The following is a 19,174-nucleotide window of genomic DNA, read 5'->3' as shown; positions in this document are numbered from 1 at the left end:
TAACATGTAGGTTACAGAGGTACCCTACTCTGTTTCCTGCTTTTAGTAATTACTGTGCTGTGCTTGGCCCACATGACACATCTGGTGATAGCAAGTCAGTTCATCTGTTTTCTGGCAGATGTTTCTCATAGCACACCAGCTGCTTTGTTCTGTGGCTACCATACAAATGTCCAGAAATTGATGGAATTATCAGGATCCTTATCTTTCTAGTGGGCTTTTAGAAGGATGATCAAGCTAATGGGCAATGTTAAGGATTGCATAAGCATTTTCTGCTGGCGACAGCTTGCATGTGTATGTATGTACATGTGTGTGTGTGTGTGTGTGTGTGTGTGTGTGTGTAACAACTGCCAGTAGATTTTAATAATTTTTTTGCCATGCCCCTAATGTCACATAGAAATTGTGGTTTTGTTTTTGTTTTGTTTTTGTTATTAGAGCTATTCTGCTAATTGAAAAGGAGACAGAAAATAGATGTCCACGCCTACAGATCCTGGTACCATGCCTCATCCTGGTCCTTCCCCTGGACCAGGACCTTCACCTGGACCGATTCTGGGACCTAGCCCAGGACCAGGGCCGTCTCCTGGCTCCGTTCACAGCATGATGGGGCCAAGTCCTGGTCCGCCCAGTGTCCCACATCCAATGCCAACAATGGGGCCTACAGATTATCCACAGGAAGGCATGCATCAAATGCATAAGGTAATAGTTTATTACAAGTGAACCTTTTTTTCCTAGAGTTCTCTCCACTGATGAAAAGAGCTACTTAAACTACATTTAGTCCTGTTTAACTGCTGTTACACATCACTTGCAGAACTTCAGCTACACTCTTACTTCTTTCTTTATTACAAAAGATTATTAATGTATCAGATCAAACACAGCTTCATTCTTAGTAGACTACTTCGTAGTCTACTTAGTAGTTCTTAGTAGACTACTTTGAAGTATAAATAGTAGTTTGGAAATGTTCATTTGTAAACTGTAGTTTTCAGTAAGACAGATATCACTATGGAGAAAAAAATGAATGATAGTATTAAAACATTAAGGCACACCATTCTAACCATTTTTTTCTCTTCTTCTTGTCTGTTTGGATGTAGCATGTGTTTTTTTTTTTTTTTTTCTGGGGTGGTTTTTAATTTTGAATGAAATGATTGTTCTTCTTCTTAAAAAAAAACCCATAACAAACTTAATCCACCTTAAAGGATTTGTATTACAAATTTGTTTACTCTTCCATATTGAAAATGTGGTTAAAAATAAGTTATTTCAAGTTATTTAATAAAGACTCCATCTTAGAAGGGAATATAAAACTATGTCATGTAGAACATGTCAATAATTGCACTTCTGTGGTTATTGTTATACCCTTAAAATTCGACTTGTGTGTGCTTAGACTATCATTAATGTTTTTTGCTTTGGGGAAATACTTGCCTGTGTGGAAATTCCTTTGTGAGAACAGTCTCTTTATGTATTGTCATTTTTGTTTGGTTGTATACCAGAGATTTAGAACACAGAATAATTTTAATTGCACTGATGTTCTACTCAGAAATATGTGTAGCAACTTACAGAGCCAAGATACTGAAAACATTTTGGCAGCTATTGCTGATTCCACTGGGAATTGTTAGATGCGCGTAGAGAAAAAATTACAGTCAAAAACCGTTTCAAAGTAATAGAAACATGTTTTAATTTTCCTCTTGAAATGACGTCTTCATTTTGACACTGTCACATATGCATCAGTTTCATTCATTAAAATAGTACCCCATCAGTGGGAACATGACATTACCATCTTTTACATGAAGAACTAAAAATATTTTAATAACACAAAGACTAGCTGAACTGAAGGAGGTTGTGATCCAGCTTTCCATTTGCACTGACCTGTTGTAATTCCTGAGAGGTCAGTATGTGCAGTAACTATAACCTTTGCATTTTAATCTTGAGGTGTCTGATTTAGCTGTTAGCCAGATTAGACATTTGCAGTTGCCATTTTTTTGTTTTGGGGGTCAGTTACAGCCCAGCTTTTCATAACTCTGTCACCAGAGTGACAGAACCCTTCATAGCCAGGGTTCTAATGTCCTTCATTCATTTGAGTTTTCTTGTACCTGTAGAAGAAGAACTGGCATCAGGAATTTTCCATAGAATGGCTGAATGCTTCACGTTATGTTTTTAATTGATATATCCTGTTACACTGTTACATCAGGCAGATAGTCCTGTGGTGTAGTTAGAAACAAACCAGCAAATGTCACCCCACAACATTCTTTCAGGGACTTCAGAGAGCATCTCACAAGGTTCTAAGAGCCAGAGCAGAAATTCTCCCATTGAGGTGGCATTGAAATATTTTGAAAAATGCTCCACAGAGGGTCTGGATAGCTAATTCAAAGATGGTCATTCAGTATAGTTACAGTAAATTACTCTACCTTTTCTATACCTTCATTCTGATAATGGAATAAAGACTGTAATTTCACCAGTCTTCATTTTAGTAGCAACAGGCTTGCTGTTGTCTTTTAGGTTTATACTTCAGAGATTCCAGCATGTATTCACATGTGTGTGATTAACCTAGAAAATGGGTCTGTTGAGCTGATACAGGTGAAAAAAAGAAAAAATGAAATAAAATCTTAGTTAATTTTTGGTCTAGATGAGGTTTTGGGTCTGTTTTTCTGTGTAACTCTAGAAATAGTTTATTGGGATAACTGTTGGAAGGGTCTAAGAAATGTTGTAGAAGGATGCCTCTAGATTATTTTGCAAATGTTACTGGAATGTTGTTCAGTGAAACTGAAAAACTGGTCAGCCACCTGCAGCTGGACCAAATAAACATTTTCTTTTTGTTTGGTGCTGTATAAAATATGTTGTCTTTAAAGCCATCATATATCACAACACTATTTTTAATGAAATGCAGTAAAAATAGGGGATTGCACCAAAAGTGTCCCAGTTATGCAATTGCTTTGTGGGATACATATGTATGATATGATACATATGATATGTATGGAGTGGCATGTAACTCTACCTTTTAAAATTCACATACTTAAGTGAAACAACTTCATTCTGTGTTAGATGTATGACTAGCATACAAATGATAATGTAATGCAAAAAGCTTTAAAAATCCAAAGGATCAATCAATAGCTAAAACGCTGATTGAAACAAATTTATGTTAAGAAATCATAATTCCTAAAGTATGTTTATTTAAGAACTGGTATTACGAAAATTAAAGATTGTATATTCATTATTATTAACCAGAAGACCTTTCCACTGGAAAATTTACTACTAGTTTACATAACACAATTTTGAACAGAAGCGATAAATTAACTGCATTTCTTGCTGGTTTCTTAGGGGCTATCAACCAAATTTCCAGCAAAATACAGGTTGAGATTTTACTGAAGTGTATCTTGGATGCATCACAGCTATGTTTAAGAAGGAATACTTAAGAAGTCTGTTAGGGATACTGCTGAATGGACAAACCGTAACAGCCTCAGAGAATCTTGTGAGAAGAAATACTTGGAAGCTGAAAAGCTGAAAGATGTTAAAAGAAAGTATTGCTGCCTTCCTTGCCCTAATCTTACTTTCCTTCTGCACCCACATAGAAGCTCCTCTGCAGCAGAAGGAGGTTACATGGTTTTGGTCTGAATTGTTAAAGCCTTTGACACAGTCCCCCACAACAGTCCTCTCTAGATTGGAGAGAGATGGTTTTGATGAGTGGACTGTTAGATGAATAAGAAAGTGGTTGGACAGTCACATCTGGAGGGAAGTTGTCAATGGCTCACAGACCTGATGGACAACAGTGCCAAGTAGTGTTGTTTTTTTCCTCAGGGGTCTGTTTTGGGACCAGTGTTATTTAATGTCTTCATTAATGACAGAGGCAAAGGGACTGAGCAAGTTTTCAGATGATACCAATCTGAGTGGTGCAGACAATGTCTGAAGGATGGGGTGCCATCCAGAGAGACCTGGAAAAACTTGAGAAATGGGTCTGTGGGAATCTTTAAGTGTTTTAACAAGGTGCTGTAAGGTGCTGCACCTGGGCTGGGACAACTCCTGGTATCAGCCCAGGCTGAGGATGAAGAGATGGAGGGCAGCCCTGCTGAGAATGGCTTGGGGGTGCTGGTAGATGAGAGACTGGACCTGACCCAGCCATGGGCACTCACAGCCCAGAAAGCCAAATGTGTTCTGGGCTGCATCCAAAGCAGCGTGGGCAGCAGGGCCAGGGAGGGGATTCTGCCCCTCTGCTCTGCTCTGCTGAGACCCCACCTGCAGTGCTGCATCAGCTTTGGATTCCCAGCACAGGAAGGACATGGACCTGTTGGAGAGTCCAGAGGAGGCCACCAAGCTGATAGAGGGATGGAGCAGCCTCTCCTGTTAGGAAAGGCTGAGAGGATTGGGTTTGTTCAGCCTAGAGAAGGGAAGGCCTTGAAGTGACGACACTGCAGCCTTCCAGTACCTGAAGGAAGCCTGTAAGAAAGAGGTAGAAAGACTTTTAACAAGGACAGGTATAAGGGGGAATGGTTTCCAACTGAAAGACAGGAGGTTTAGATTAGATACTAGGAAGAAATTCTTTCTTGTGAGCAAAGTGAGGCATTAGAGCAGGCTGTCTCCATTAGCTGTCGATGTCCCTTTGCTGGAAGTGTTCAAGGCGAGTTTGGATGGGACTTGGAGCAACCTGGTCCAGAGACTTCCAACTGCAAGGGGTTTAGAACTTGATCTTTGAAGTTCCTTCCATCTCAAGCTGTTCTGTGATGCTCTGATACAGCCTTCTGTCATCTTCTTATGCACTAGCTGGACCACATGATTATAGCTGCTTAACTTTTGGTTATGACAACATTGTAGTTTGTGATGTTGCATGGTGCTCACTTGAGGGATGGATGAAGTACTGTGAGCTCTTGGTTTATTTTCTCTTCCATTTAATTGTAACCTGATGCATAATCACTTATTTTGTAATTTGTAATGGGGTGTACTATAAATGATTGCTGACTGTGGAATAATTACAGTGACATCATGGGCAATATTACTGATTTTGGTGAGTGAGATAAAATGTGAGGGAGAGAAAAAAAATCTTGAGAAATACAGTAGTTTGTACTAAATATGTTAGTTGTTCACTCAGATGTTTCATTAAAACAGGAGGCAAATGGTTTCCCATTTCAGATATTATTGGGTAACAGATCTATGCACGTTAGATATTCTGAGAATCAAAGTAGTTCTGTCATGGTCCTAGAAGTAACAGCATGCAACATCAGTAGGCATGTTCCCTGCATTTTTTTTTTTGTTGTTTGTATCTACGTTAGTAAAGAAGAAAAGAAGTATCGCCAACCTTGAAAAATCAACAGAGAATGTAAAATGGTGATTTAGTGATTTTTTTTTTTTTAGATTAATGGAACTAGTGGCCAAAAACTACTAATTCCTGCTGCAAAAACTACAGTCAGACTGGTTATCCATCAGGGATGCATTTAGTTATGCTGTGTAGTTATGTGGCAGTTACGTGACAACATGTTGCTGTTCGCCCTCTGTAATTCCGTTGTTTCAGAAGCTGTATGGTGTACAAGCAAACTAGTCTGGTAGTTAGTCTTTGATTTTAAGGCTGGAGGTTTTTTTAAGAAGGTGGATTAAAACAAAACAAAAAAAAAATCAGACACTGTAATGTCACAGTTTACCTGAAAATAGGTCAAACTGCAATGCATCTGTGAGAAGACCTTAGTTGCTAAATTCAGAGTAAAAGCACTGTAGGCAAAATTTTCCTTATGCATTAGAAATTATGTAAGTTTGCCAAGTCTATAGGCATGTGATAGCCTACATGAAATGCATCCCTCACTCTTTTTCTAGAAACATTGTTTATTTGGCCTGTTCAGTACTTATTTCCTTACTTACAGGGACCAAAATTGTAATTTCTACTCTTAAGTTGAATATGTCTCAACTTTCTGTTTCCCTTCTGTTCTGTCATATTAGAAGACTAAAATAAAAAGAGTACCCCTAGTGTGATATTAGTGCTTTATTGGTAATATAGGTTACTTATCCCGGCACAATGTCTTTGTGGAAGGTAGCTTTAATAACTTATAGAGGATGGAAGAATTTACAGAAATTACATTGTGTTAAGATACCCTCTATAATTTTTAACCTGTTGCATAGATTTAGAGTTTTCCTCTAGCTCTGTATCTATATAGTGATTTAAAAGATTTACCAGAAATAACTGTTCTTCAGTTCTTGTAGTCCACTGCTGTCCTCTGCTGAATTGTGTTCCCTATTGTATATGGTATTTTCATAGCCAGTAGAGGTTCTTTTATATGAAATATATTCTTGGACGTACCAGTGTCTGCATACATTAGCAATTGCGTAATAATTAAAACTAATTTTGACTTCACAGAAGTTTATGCCATCTTCATCTTTTGTATTTTTGCTAGTAAAAAGCTGATTTATGAGTTCTAACGATTTTAGTTTTCAGGTTTTTTCACCATATAAGCAAATACACAGATGCAAACCCCTTTCTTGCTATATATGTAGTCTCCCTTCCATTAGACTTGAAGCATTTCAGTTTGCCACACTGGTTTTTGTGTCTGTGTTTTTTTTTAATAATACTTTTTTTACAAAAATCTGTTCTTTTATCTCCATAGAATCATGCCTTGAATTAAAGTTTTCTTGTTTAGTCATGTCACTACCTCTTCTGTTCCTGTTTGATTTTTTTTTTTTTTTAAATTTCCTCTGTCAAAGGCCACATACTTGGTTCTCTTTTCTCTGCATCTCTTTTTTAACTGACAGCTCCTTTCCCCACCCTCTTTATGCTGGTACTTCTGATGTATGCATGCTGTGTGCCTTCTTACTCCCATCCGAGCTGTTTGCATTCCCAGAGGTTTCATAGTTTTCACCTATTAGTGCGGTGAAACCCATTCCTGCAGTTACGTATGCCACAAATGTACAGCTAGAGTCTTCTGTTCTGGAAATCAGATCAAGTTACCAGCAAGTCTCCTCCTCTTGGTAGCCATAAAGATACCATGGCAGCCAGCACATACCATGACAAAATAAGAATGCGTCCAGTTTTATATTTGTTTTGGTTTCTGTAGTAGTCAGCTCATGCAGACAGAATGTGAAGCAAGAGTTCTCTTCTGCGTTGGCTGTCTTTGTAAGAAGGGGCCACAGAGAGGGAGGGATCTTCATGCCTCAGAAAAGGGCACTGAGATTTACTTGGTCCGCAAAGTGGAACTATTTTTAATGTGTCAGTCATCTGTGCCTACATTTCTGCTCCATATCCCAAGTTCTTGTATTCAAAAATAGCTTCTTCAGTAGTATGTATTTTTCTGATATAATTTCTTTTCACAAATATTTTTATAATGTCATGATAATAAAATGATTTGGTGAAACATGCAAAATCAATTTTATTTTTCCTTTTCTACAACTTTCCTCCTTTTAACCCAAACTTCTGGTAAGGAAAACTGATAGTGAAATCCTTAAAAAATGCTGAACAACAACAACAAATTCTATGTGTTTAAAGGTGTTCTCAGTCAAATCTGATTATTGCAATTTAAAGTAGAAATTTTATATGAAGGGTTTATGAATTGAAATTTAGAATTATTTTTTCTTTCATAGAAAGGGTGATGTTTGTTTAGTTCTGTTGAAATTTAGTCATGTGAAACAAATTAGTCAAAAATAAGAAATGTGACTCTTCTTTTCTGTGAGCTGATGTAGCTTCCTGCACACTTGTTTAATTAATTCCCTACATGTTCCACTAGAATAAGTTATCTTTCATCTCTTTTTTAAAAGAATTCTCAATAAATAGATGTACATCTAGATAAAACAGACCACAAGGTCTCCATTCACAGTAGGGTTTGCAAGAGCAGCATTTAGTGTGCATGCATGCATGTGTTAGAGTGGGGCAGAGCCATGTATTTCTGTAGAGCAAGGCTAAGTAAGTGATGCCAGTCTCTTCCTTCCTAATACAAAGCCTTACGGAGCTCTAAGTTAGAAGTTAGTTTAATCCTTTCCATAGTTAGGAATATGATATGAATTTTGCTTTCATAGAAAACTTCATTGTGTCTTGGGACATCTTTCTTCCAATGTTACTTTTCCCTTGTTTTCAATTTCAGAGCTCTTCAGTTTTTATTATGGAGCCTTTTTCAGTGCCCAGAATGCCTTCAGCATGTTTTTCAGATTCCAGGCTATCTTTTCTTCACTCTCAAAGGAGAGCACTTGGAAATGTTCCGTGTTTGAAGTACCATGGGAACTCCAGTTTTAGAGGAGTGTATGAGGGACAGGAGTTGTAGGGAGCACAAGTATTGTTTTCCCTTCCTTGACTGCCTATCCTTGTTTTTGTTCATGAAGAAGAGGTTACTTCCTGCAATGACACCCTTGTTTTTGAAGAGAAACAATGTTTGGGACATTCCAGTAAAGCAGTGACTGAAAGGGCAAAGTTTGAGCTAAAAATAACTCAAGTTAAGCCACAGGCTCTACTTTCATAAGTTAGTGTGTGTTACACTGCTTTGTAATATGAGGCTGATACAGGTTATGTGTTTGTATTTGGACAGTTTGCCTCCCTGGCATTGCCAAACAGTTCATAAGGAAAAAAAAAAAGGCAAAAAGGAAACAGGGGACAAGCAGTCTGATAGTGTTCTATGCTTCCCTAAATATGTGATTTCACGGCAGAGGTTCCTGGTTTTCTTTATTTTGAATGACTTCTGAAATAAGTTTTCCCTCCTCATGTATTTGTTTAGGTTTTGAGTTAGTCATTCATATTTTTATAGTGGATTTATATACTATCTCTCTCTAAATACTTATTTTGTTTTCACAGTCTATTGATGGCTTACATGAAAAAGGAATGGTTGAAGATGTTCATTGTGGCTCCGTGAAGAGTATGCGACCTCCTCATCCTGGAATGGGTCCACCTCAGAGTCCAATGGACCAGCATAGCCAAGGTTTATCCATACTATGCATGCTCTATGATTTTGGTGCCTCTTCTTCCACAAAGAGTCTGTGGTTCCATATAACAGAATGCCAGTTATTTCCCTTCAAATTTATTTGGAAAAGCTGAACAGGGCAAGGCAAATAGCTGAATCCCATTGCTTTCTGGAGTACCCATTAGGCATATATTGGACAAAAGCAAAGGTTCAAGTCTATGGCTAGGGCAAGTCTATCACAGATTTCAGTTTGCATCTCTAAAGAAAAAAACCCACCAACTTACTTCTTATCTTATGTGGCCACTGTAAATGTAAATACATTTTAATATGATTTATTATCATCAAGTGCTGATCAAAGTGCTTTCCAATGTTTTTTATGCCAGAAGACAGAAACCCTTTTTAACACATTGCTACGTGCCTTCTCTGTGTCCTGTAGGTTGGAACATAAAAGGACATGCATTCTGTGAGCAGCTTGGTATTTTGGAGATTTAACTGGAAACACCTGCTAGTATTAATAAGTTCAACAGCAGACAAAGCTTTCTACATTGCATGCTGAATTATTTTACAGCAACTTCTGAAGAATCCCAAATGATGTTAGGCTCTTGGTGTGACATACTCTGTATAGATCTGTTAGGCGCTGGTCCTAAACTTCTTTGTGCTTTTTAGTGGTATGTGACTGAAGCTCTAGCCTGTAACTTGCCAGCTGAATCCCAGTCTGGGACCCAGATAATTAGAAAGTAATATTTTTCCATTAAACCTTTCAGTATCAATAGTAAAATAGAACTGACTTTGAAGAGACTTTGCAGAGACGAGTTCTTAATCAGATAAAACTTCCTCTTTTGTTCATTTCCACAAAATGTAAGCATGATCATCTGAGAGACAAATTTTGCTTGTCTTTGCATTTAGGGGACTCTTTTGCTTGGGATGAACTGAACAGAGTGTTTGGTCTAAAGATGAAGATGGGACAATTCATACATTACATACTGAAAATACAGGAGCATGGGTTGCAAATGCTTCAAATACAAGTAGCTTCTGAGTTGTTTTCTTCTTTTTTGTGCTGCCTCAGGTCAGATTTCCAGGTTATTTTGCACTGTAAAAGGATGATTGATTGTATTAATAGTAACTGTCAGTATAGGAGACTACAGATTCCTGCTCTCTTTTTTTGTACGCCAGCAACTGTTACCATGTAAACAGAGATTACTAGAGTTATGATGTGGAGCATGCTTTTAAAAGAAGTGGTCAAAAAAATCTCCAGGTGTTCTAATATTCCGGATACTTTTTTTTGACAATATAGAGGACTATTTTAGCTTTCATTGCCTCTACGTCTCTGGGTTTTTTTTTGTTCCTACACAACTGTCTTTTCCACAAAAAAGTGGTGATGGCACTTGATGTTGTTCTAATACCTGCTGGGCAAAGTCTCATCTACTAGACTTGTAGGTTTTTGCCATTAGAGGTCCAGGGTAGAAAACCGGGTTCCTTGATAGCCTGTCCACCTATTAGATCTTTTCTGTCTGATTTCCCACAACATTAGAGAAAGTAGGACATTTGTGTTTTTACAAATTTTGTGGAAATATGCAGTGTGGTAAAAGAGAGTTTACCCATGCCTACACTCATGGCAAAAGGGCAGTATGACTTCTCTGAGAATCCACGGAAGGATGCCTGGTAACTTGGTGCTGACAGAATCTTCGGTTGGGTATGGTAGAAACCAAAGCTTATTATAAGGTTCACTTCCTCATAGATGTCTGATAGTTGAGCTTACAGTATACAGTTGTGTACAACTTTTAACAATATAAGTGTCAAGTAGAAATTATATCTCATTAGTTCTAGGGCTGGTTTTTTCATGGCTTATTGTTTGCAGTCCTCAAGTTGAAGTAGATAAATATGCACTAATTGATATTTTTGAGGGGCATTTGAGGGAAAGTAGCTGAATAAGTCCAAAACCTCAGGAAAGGAATTGCCCTAAATTTCCTCATTAATTTGAAAGCTTAGGGAAAATTACTGTGTGTCATTAAATATTGTTGTAGGTAAAATAAAAATTGTCTCTCTTTTAATTCTTTGTGATGTCTATAATTCAGACCATCAAGCATCAAGAAAAGTTTTGTGGGAAAATCACAGAATCATAGAAACATAATATGGTTTGGGTCAGATGAGGACCTTTAAAAGTCATTCTGTCCAATCCTTTTGCAGTGAACAGGGACGTGTTCAACTAGATCAGAGCCCCATTGTTATTCAGAGTTGTTCAGTGCCCCATTGAAAGTGACCATGAATGTTTCCAGGGATGGGGCATCTACCAGCTGTTCTGTTCTGAGAGTTTCACCACCCTCATTAAAAAAAAAAAAGTCTTCCTTACATCAAATCTGAATTTATTGACTAAAACAATTCCCCCTTGTCCTGTGATTACAGTCCTTTTAAAAAGTCTCTTTCCAGCTTTCTTTTAAGCCTCCTTCAAGTATTGAAAGACCACAATGAGGTCTCCCTGGAATGTACCTTTCTCAGGGGGAACAACCCCTACTCTCTCAACCTGTCCTCACAGGAGAGTTGGTCCATCCCTCTAATCATCTTTGTGGTTTCCTCTGAATCCTCTCCAACAGTTCCATGTCCTTCCTGTGCTGGTACCCCAGAGCTGATGCAGCACTGCAGGTGGGGTCTCAGCAGAGCAGAGCAGAGGGGCAGAATCCCCTCCCTGGCCCTGCTGCCCACACTGCTCTGGATGCAGCCCAGGACACATTTGGCTTTCTGGGCACAATGGTAGGTCATGTCAAGCTTCATGTCCACCTGTATCCCCAAGCCCTTCTCTGCAGGTCTGCTCTCTACCCCTTCATTCCCCAATATGTATTGATACTGGGTTTTGTCTCAATCCTTGTGCAGAACCTTGCACTAAGACTTGTTAAACCTCATGAAGTTCACGTTGTCACACTTCTTGATCTTGTCCAAGTCCATCTGATTTGGATAAAGTCAGCCTTTAGTCTGACAAATGTACTATTATATATTATGTAAATATGATACTATTATGTTATTTTTATATACTAGTCAAACTAGTCTGCCATTTTTTGTGGTGATCATAAGCTAAATTCCTTCATTAAAACGTGAACAGGTGTGATACAGTATTTGTACAGCTGTCAGGAAAAATGATCTTAGCCCATGTATGGGGTTTCCCTATGCATTGTTAAAGCTGGTAGCATGATGACAGACACAACCTTATCTGCCTGGTAGAGTTATAAAAATTCCTTGGCTTGTTACTGTATGATACTGTGATTTAAGACAAAGATATCACTAAGTAAAATCAATATAATCTGCATTAAATATATTATGATAATTAAATGACAGATTATAAACGTAACTGTAACTTGAAGATGATCATCCAATTGTGGATTTTTCTAGTCTTTTAGAAGTCTGTTTTGGTTCAGTGCTGTTCAAGGTATTTGTGATCTGGAAAAAAGTTTGAAGTCGTACAGATAAAAATTATATACAACACAGAGGTTTAGCAGTGAAAAATAAACAAATTGCTTACAAAGGCTGATCAGGATCTGAGAAGAATGTACTTATTTTTCTAGCATAGGTTTTAGCACAGCCAAGATCAATGCATGTCTAGGAGTGAAATAGTTTGCTGTGTAGCAGTATAAACTGTATCATACAAAGCAGTCTATACTGCTGAGAAGAGTATGTTTGTTTTATCCTAGAGAATGTTAAGCTCCATTTTTTAATTTATCTGACAAGAGAATTAAAATAATACTTGATCAGTCTACGCATTCCCAGACAATAAAAGGGTTTGTAATAGATTGGGCCTTTAAAGGGAAAAAAAAAAAAGCAAAAAAAAAAAGCAGCAGTATATTTTGGTACCTGCAAACTATATGAATTCAAAATGTGTTCAAATGGCTTTATCTTACTTAATGAAGATATTTAACTTTTGAAGCAAAGATTACACAAGTATTTGTGGTACGTTTTGGGTCATACAAAAGCTAAATCAACACTGGATGTCTTTGTCATCTGTCCTATAGACCAAAGGGAGAAGTATGTTTAGAGGTCAAGAATCACTGGTCTGTTTTAGAAAAGTTAGGTAGACCATTGTAATGGTCCCTTATTGACAGAAATCTGCCTATTCACAGGCTCCAAAATTCTGAGGACTGGTAAGCTAGAGTAGGAAACAATGTCCTTAAATTTTTTGACAATGGAAAGGTGGATAGTCTTCATAAAATGCTTCAGTTCTTAGAAATCTGGGTGTAATAGTTGTGATGAATCCATAGGCTGTTGTTCTGTATGGCAGTTTACAATGGGAAGCGATCAAAAAATGAGATTTCAGTTAAATGTCAGATGTTCCAATAGCAGTCTTTTTAGTTCTTTTTAGTAATTTTGTAAATGAGGGAAGTATTGCAAAAGATTGTATCTACATGCAAAAGGAAGATTTTTTAATAAAATATATGCTTACAAATGTGGGTGATAAATTAGAAGTAAATTGACAACTGCACATGCAGTTGCAGATATGGTTATGTAAATCAAGCATACAGTTGTGAATGAACAAGAGAAAGTGGATACAGAATTTTGGAAGTAATGATTCTTATGTTAAGAAATAATTCACTATCCTTTTCTGAGGTGAAATTAATGATGAGCAAGTCAGAAACATTTGAAAGCTAAATCTGCAAGAACTGTGTCATTTTACTGAAGTGCCTGTTCACCGGTTGTATAGCAATTATTTGAGATTTTTGCATTTTTTAACCAACAGTAATTACTAAGTTAAGGTATGCAACTTTATTATTTCGTTTCTTTATTTTTTTACTGGTGCTCAGTGAGATGCAAGTCATGCAGAAAGAATGTTCTACTAGCTCAGATCATCACATTTTTATTGCATACTGCAATAGGATGATTTTCAAAAGTCTGACATTAATATATGGGGGAAAATATTATGAGTTGGTATTTTGCTCCTCAGCAATTGCTCCTTCCAGTCTTACTACCAAATTGAAGAAAGTAACATTCCCAGCTAGTTTTGGTGACAGATCCTCTTTTCTTGAACTTATGTACAATGATGCCCCTGTTTAGTCTTAATGCCTTTGTTTTGATGCTAACAGGTTAAATGAGTGGAAAATACATTGCTCCATCTTTGTATTTAGCTGTTTAAATAGTAAGCTTACTACACATTACTGATTTTGAATTTGGTTAGAAACTGTCTTCCAGCACTGTGAGTGAACTGTGGTGAATTCTGCAATATTTATATGAGGAGTATGAAATTTACTGTAAATTGTTAAGCTCTTCAACAGTTATCCAACAGATTAAACTTATAGTTAGAACTGGCTTTTGAAGGGGATTAGAGAGAAATTTGAAAGACAAGCTAATTCCTTGTATAAAATAAAATACTTTTATTATAAAAAATCATAAAATATGTAAATGGACTAGAATAAACAATTTATGTGTTTTTCTGTGATTTGTAAGAATTAAATGAAGTTACTGTGATACAGCAGTGAAATACAGGCCAATTTGATTTGTTTGGATATCTTTTCTTGCTGTTTGTAAGTTGAAACATAAGGGCTGAAGGAATTTAGGATTCTGGGACTTGATCTATATTACTTTTTATTAGTCACACAGTATTTGTTGAACTTAAAAGACACACAGTTTTTAACTTCTAGAATTCACTAATATACTGCTACTTCACAGGTAATGTTCATTGTCCCTACTGTTAAATTAGTTGCACTTCCTTTTCTGAATTCATTCAGACTTTTGAAGATGAGAAAAGACCTACCACCTTATTCATCTGCCTGCCAGTATAAGACCTCTCAACAATTTTATTTCTGCAGTCCTAGTTTTAAATTACTTGCACACATAACCTCTCTTTCTTCTTTGTTCAGTTTCACAAGAACTGGTGTTAACCCTGGCCACACTGCTGAGAGGGAAATTTTATGTTTTGCTTGCCTTAGGAAAGTTTGTGGCCTCAGTCTGACATGGACATACTTTTCACTGTGTTCCAAGACACTGTGCTTTTGTACTGTGTGTTGTGGAGGTGTACTTGATTCTTTTTCTTTGTTTTTTAAACTAACTTCAGTTAATGATTGAAGTGATAGTTCAGTGAGTTACACGGCTATATTTCTTCAATCCTGTCTATATTTTCCAAATAAAAAAAAAATTTTTACAGTCACATTCTTAAGTACAAATATAACTTTGCTGTTGGTTTTAGCATAAAGATGTGACCTATATGTTCCTCAGACACGTTCATTGTTTAAGACTTATTAAATTTTAGTGGCAGTTCAAAACCTCTGTTGAACATTCCAGTGTTTGGATTGCTAAAACTTTGATTTTTTCTTTATCTTTACTAGGTTTTTTAATTCATTTGTAGGTGTTCTTTCTGTTTAATTACAGCATTAAAAGTGGAGGAAAAAAGGGACTAAATTTTTAGCACTCTGATTTTTCAACTTTAAAACAGAAAAGAAAGATGTATTGTTTCTGTTATCTGAAGTGAAACAAAAAGCAATTAAAACAGAAACATTGTGTACACACTGCCCTCCAATAGAACTTAGAGAAGTGTTAGAACTAGGATTTCTTCCAATGTTAATACTGTAAAGAATATACATTGTTTATGATGTGCTGTATTGTATTTTTGCTGTACAAGTCGATACCAAAGTGGAATTAAATGTTTCTGATTATGCGTACAGTTAGGAAAACTTGAGAAGTTTGAAGTTGAGAAGAAGAGGCTTCTGATGCAGCCTCTTCTATGACCCATTGAAGGATTTTGGGGAAGACAAACAGGACTCTCCTCAAAGATGCACAGTAAAAGCACAGAAATAATGTTTACAAATTGCGTAAGTGAAATTCTGATGGGACAAGATCTGGAGAAACCTGATAAAGCTTAGAAATGACCATAGTTTTAAATTATAGACAGAGTTGTTTGGCCTCCCTTTCCTGGTATCCTCTGTGTTGTTCAGAACTGTAGGTTACTACTGTCCTTTTATGGTGGTTAAACTCAATTTTAGGGGATGTTCTCATGTGCATGCTTATCTGTGTTAAGAGTCTATGTGTAATGAGCTAGGAAAAAAGCAAGTAGTATAAATACTTTGTTAGGACAGGCTTGTGGCTGTATCTTCTGTCACTGCTACCATATGAAAGTTTTCACACACTAAAGAAAAATTTTCATATAACAAAATTTACATTGTGTAAATGCTACATTTTAGCATCTTTACAAGAGGTTTGGGAGGATTTTGTTCTTTCCTGGCTTTACGGAAATTTTATTTTCATTGTTCCTCTTGTCAAGCACAGTTTTTCATTGTTAAAAATTCTAATGCAGAGGACTTGGAGGAAGAGAGAAAGTATAAGTAATAAATACATAATTGGAAAGATCAAAAAATGTCTGCTTTTGAAAACTCTTCTTTGCAAAACTTAGTCACAGACTTAGCAGCTTGAACTGTCAGGACTGAAAACAAATACTCAACATCTTAGACCACTGTTGTAAACTTTGCAGTTCAGATGCATTTCAAGAGCTTGACTCTGAAATCTATCAGTCATTTATAAAGGAATTTATAGATTGGACAGTATAACTTGAGGAGAGACAGAAACCATTTTTTCAAAAGCAGTTCAGAAAATAATGTCATTCCAGTTAGGTGCTATTTAAAGTAAAACCTGGGATTTAGAAATATAATAATGGATAAACATTGCAATAAACCTTACTTTATAGTATAAGCTAGTAATGCAGTTGCATATTTTTTTTTGTTGTGGTATGATGGGTGTTTTTTTAAGCAGTGTGCTCAGCAAGAGGGATTTGTAGCTTCCCCTCTTCTCTTAAAATAATAAAGAGATAAAAGTAAGTCAGTGGAAGAAAATGGGTAAGTGGAGTAAACTTGAGTTATTTATCATACCATTTATCACCAACAAGGGATGTATAGACAATTTTTATATTGAACTAGTATATAGCTCCAGTAGTTCCAGCTTTTTAATGTCTCTTTCTTCCTTTTCTTTGAACTTCTCCCCTCATTTTTCTCTTGAACTGTGTAACTTCTCTTATTCTTTCCAAAATCATCTTCTTTTCCTGTTGTCATCCTCTTTAGTTTGAACCTGGTCTGTTTCTGTCTTGTCTGGTCTTTTCCTATCACAAATCCCCTTTTCCCCTCTGTACTTCTATCTAATTTTGTATTTTTTTTTAGGAGAACTGAAATCCTTTCTTTTTATTCTGTCTCATACATTTACAACCTTTATTTAAGTTGAGCACAAATTTCAGTTCTTTGGCACTCTAATCTCTTTAACTTGTTTAAGTTCTAGTGACTTACAGCTCCTGTCATCCCAGAATTGAGACTGAAAAGTGGAAACTACTTTGAGGTTTTGCCTATGTTGCCTTTACTGGAGGGTCAGTAAGAACAGTGAGGCTGAAGAGCGAACAGAATTTCTTCTGTGGTCTGTACTACATATAGATGAAATAGATGTAGTTTCACTTTAAAGTGGCAGGAAAATTGGGAGAAGAGTAGATTTTGTGTCACAGAATCATGAACTGTACCATGATCTTTGGAGTTCTGATCTTTGGCTTATGAACATGGAATATGAAAAGGAGCCAAAAGGTTTTTAGATTTTTATGAATTTTTTTAGACTTTTCCGATTTGTGAGAAGATTATTTGTGTTCCACAGTACCAGAGCAAAGTGAGTAAATATTGTTACCTCTTTTTCACTCTTGGTGGATAAAATCCCCAAAAACTAGCTGTTGTGCTTTTTGGAGCTCAAGAAAATATGTAATAGGTGTAATTGATATTCAGAATTAAAACCACTGCATTTTCAAGTGCTGTAATAAGATATAAGCACTGTTCATTTCAGAAATGTGGTTGCTCTTGACATAGTCTTCAGCAGCTTCTTCAGACGGTGATTTTTGTTCTTGCAGTTGGTGTTCCAAGTTGTTGGGCATCCAGATGGCAAAAGGTATTGAATGTACTTTGTATAGCTCAAACCTTTAATCTGTATGAACTAAAGAGTATTGTATGGAAAGTGAATACCATTTATTTCTACTTTTCTATATTGGCGAGTGTTGGCTAAGAGGGCCTGTAGAAGTGAATGGATATTCCTTGATGTGTGTGCCTCAAAATAAACTTATACTATTAAGCTATAAAATAGGTGAACTTCAGTGCATATGTTCTACGAAGAAACATTTTTCCATAGTTCCAGTAAGTAGCACTATATCCCCAGGCTTCTGTATTGTATTTCATGTTTTAGGTTGTCTTACTCCAAATATGCAGATAATTGTTATGTTTAGGAATTATTGGCGTAAATAACTGTAGTTCTTCTCAAAGAAGAGCTCCTGAGGCTATCTTGATATTCCAGGGAACTTTGGATTTCACTTTTGTCTTCGCAGAAAATGCTACAGCTATCATGACCTGAGAGAGACACTTTTATACTTTATGTACTGTTAAAAAATTGGATGAAATTCGGGTTTAACTATCAGAGTGGTAACTTTATGATTCTTCTACTTGTTCTAGGTTATATGTCTCCACACCCATCTCCACTAGGAGCCCCAGAGCATGTGTCCAGTCCAATGTCTGGAGGAGGTCCAACACCACCTCAGATGACTCCCAGTCAGCCAGGACCCATTATAGCAGGAGACCCACAAGTTATGAATCAGCCTAACAGAGGGCCTTCCCCCTTCAGCCCTGCACAGCTGCATCAGCTGCGGGCTCAGATTCTAGCATACAAAATGCTGGCAAGGGGTCAACCCTTACCAGAGAACCTTCAGCTTGCTGTCCAGGGCAAGAGAACACTGCCTGGCATTCAACAGCAGCAGCCTCCCAGTGCCTTCAACAGGCAGTCTGGTAAGTGAATCTTTGGTAGGAATCATTGCTCAGGTAATTCTCGAAGTCCTACCTGTGATAGATTAAGAAATAGGTGCTGTGCAGGGCTGTAATTTGGGACTGTGTTAAGCCTGAGCAAGTGCATAAAACACATATGTTAATATGATATTGTCAAAATAGAATACTAATAACTGAAATAGAAGTTAATTCACTCTGCGGTACTGTGTCTGTTCTGTGTTTGCCCTGCTTGACAGTTTTCGAATGTTAATTGTACTTTACTAATAGCAATTCCCCTTGTTTTTCTTATGGTGAATTTTCAGTCTCCTGTTGCTATTCTTATGGTGAATTTTCAGTCTCCTGTTGCTATGCCAGAAAATAGATAAATAATCTGTATCGAGTTGACTGATTATTTAGGTTGTTGAAAATAAACCATGTATAGTGTGTTATTAAGTGCAAAGCGTAAGAAAAAGGAAGTGTGCTTACTTTTTTCTCACAATGGTGATAGATGTTGCAGTGAGGTAAGCAAGCACATTTTGGTCCTAAGGAAACCCTTACATTAAACACCCTAAACATGTTAGTTTCTGAACC

The 19,174-nt window shown here is 36.8% G+C and overlaps 1 protein-coding gene across 3 annotated transcripts in view; it reads left to right on the top strand.

The window, feature by feature from the left end:
• The window catches only part of SMARCA2 (SWI/SNF related, matrix associated, actin dependent regulator of chromatin, subfamily a, member 2), a 118,903-nt gene that overhangs the window by 12,515 nt on the left and 87,214 nt on the right, over positions 1–19,174 (top strand). For all 3 annotated transcript variants that reach the window (XM_053969119.1, XM_053969120.1, XM_053969118.1), the window contains exons 2-4: positions 433–693; positions 8,738–8,861; positions 18,278–18,607. In XM_053969119.1, the coding sequence (XP_053825094.1) occupies positions 469–693; positions 8,738–8,861; positions 18,278–18,607 (679 nt within the window). In that variant the 5' untranslated portion in view covers positions 433–468. The remainder of the gene's footprint in view (positions 1–432; positions 694–8,737; positions 8,862–18,277; positions 18,608–19,174) is intronic.

This window comes from Vidua chalybeata, chromosome Z (genome assembly GCF_026979565.1).
Source record: "Vidua chalybeata isolate OUT-0048 chromosome Z, bVidCha1 merged haplotype, whole genome shotgun sequence".
NCBI classification, from domain to species: Eukaryota; Metazoa; Chordata; class Aves; order Passeriformes; family Viduidae; genus Vidua; species Vidua chalybeata.
Note: the sequence above shows the minus strand (reverse complement) of the source record. Positions and strands in the feature narration are given on the sequence as shown.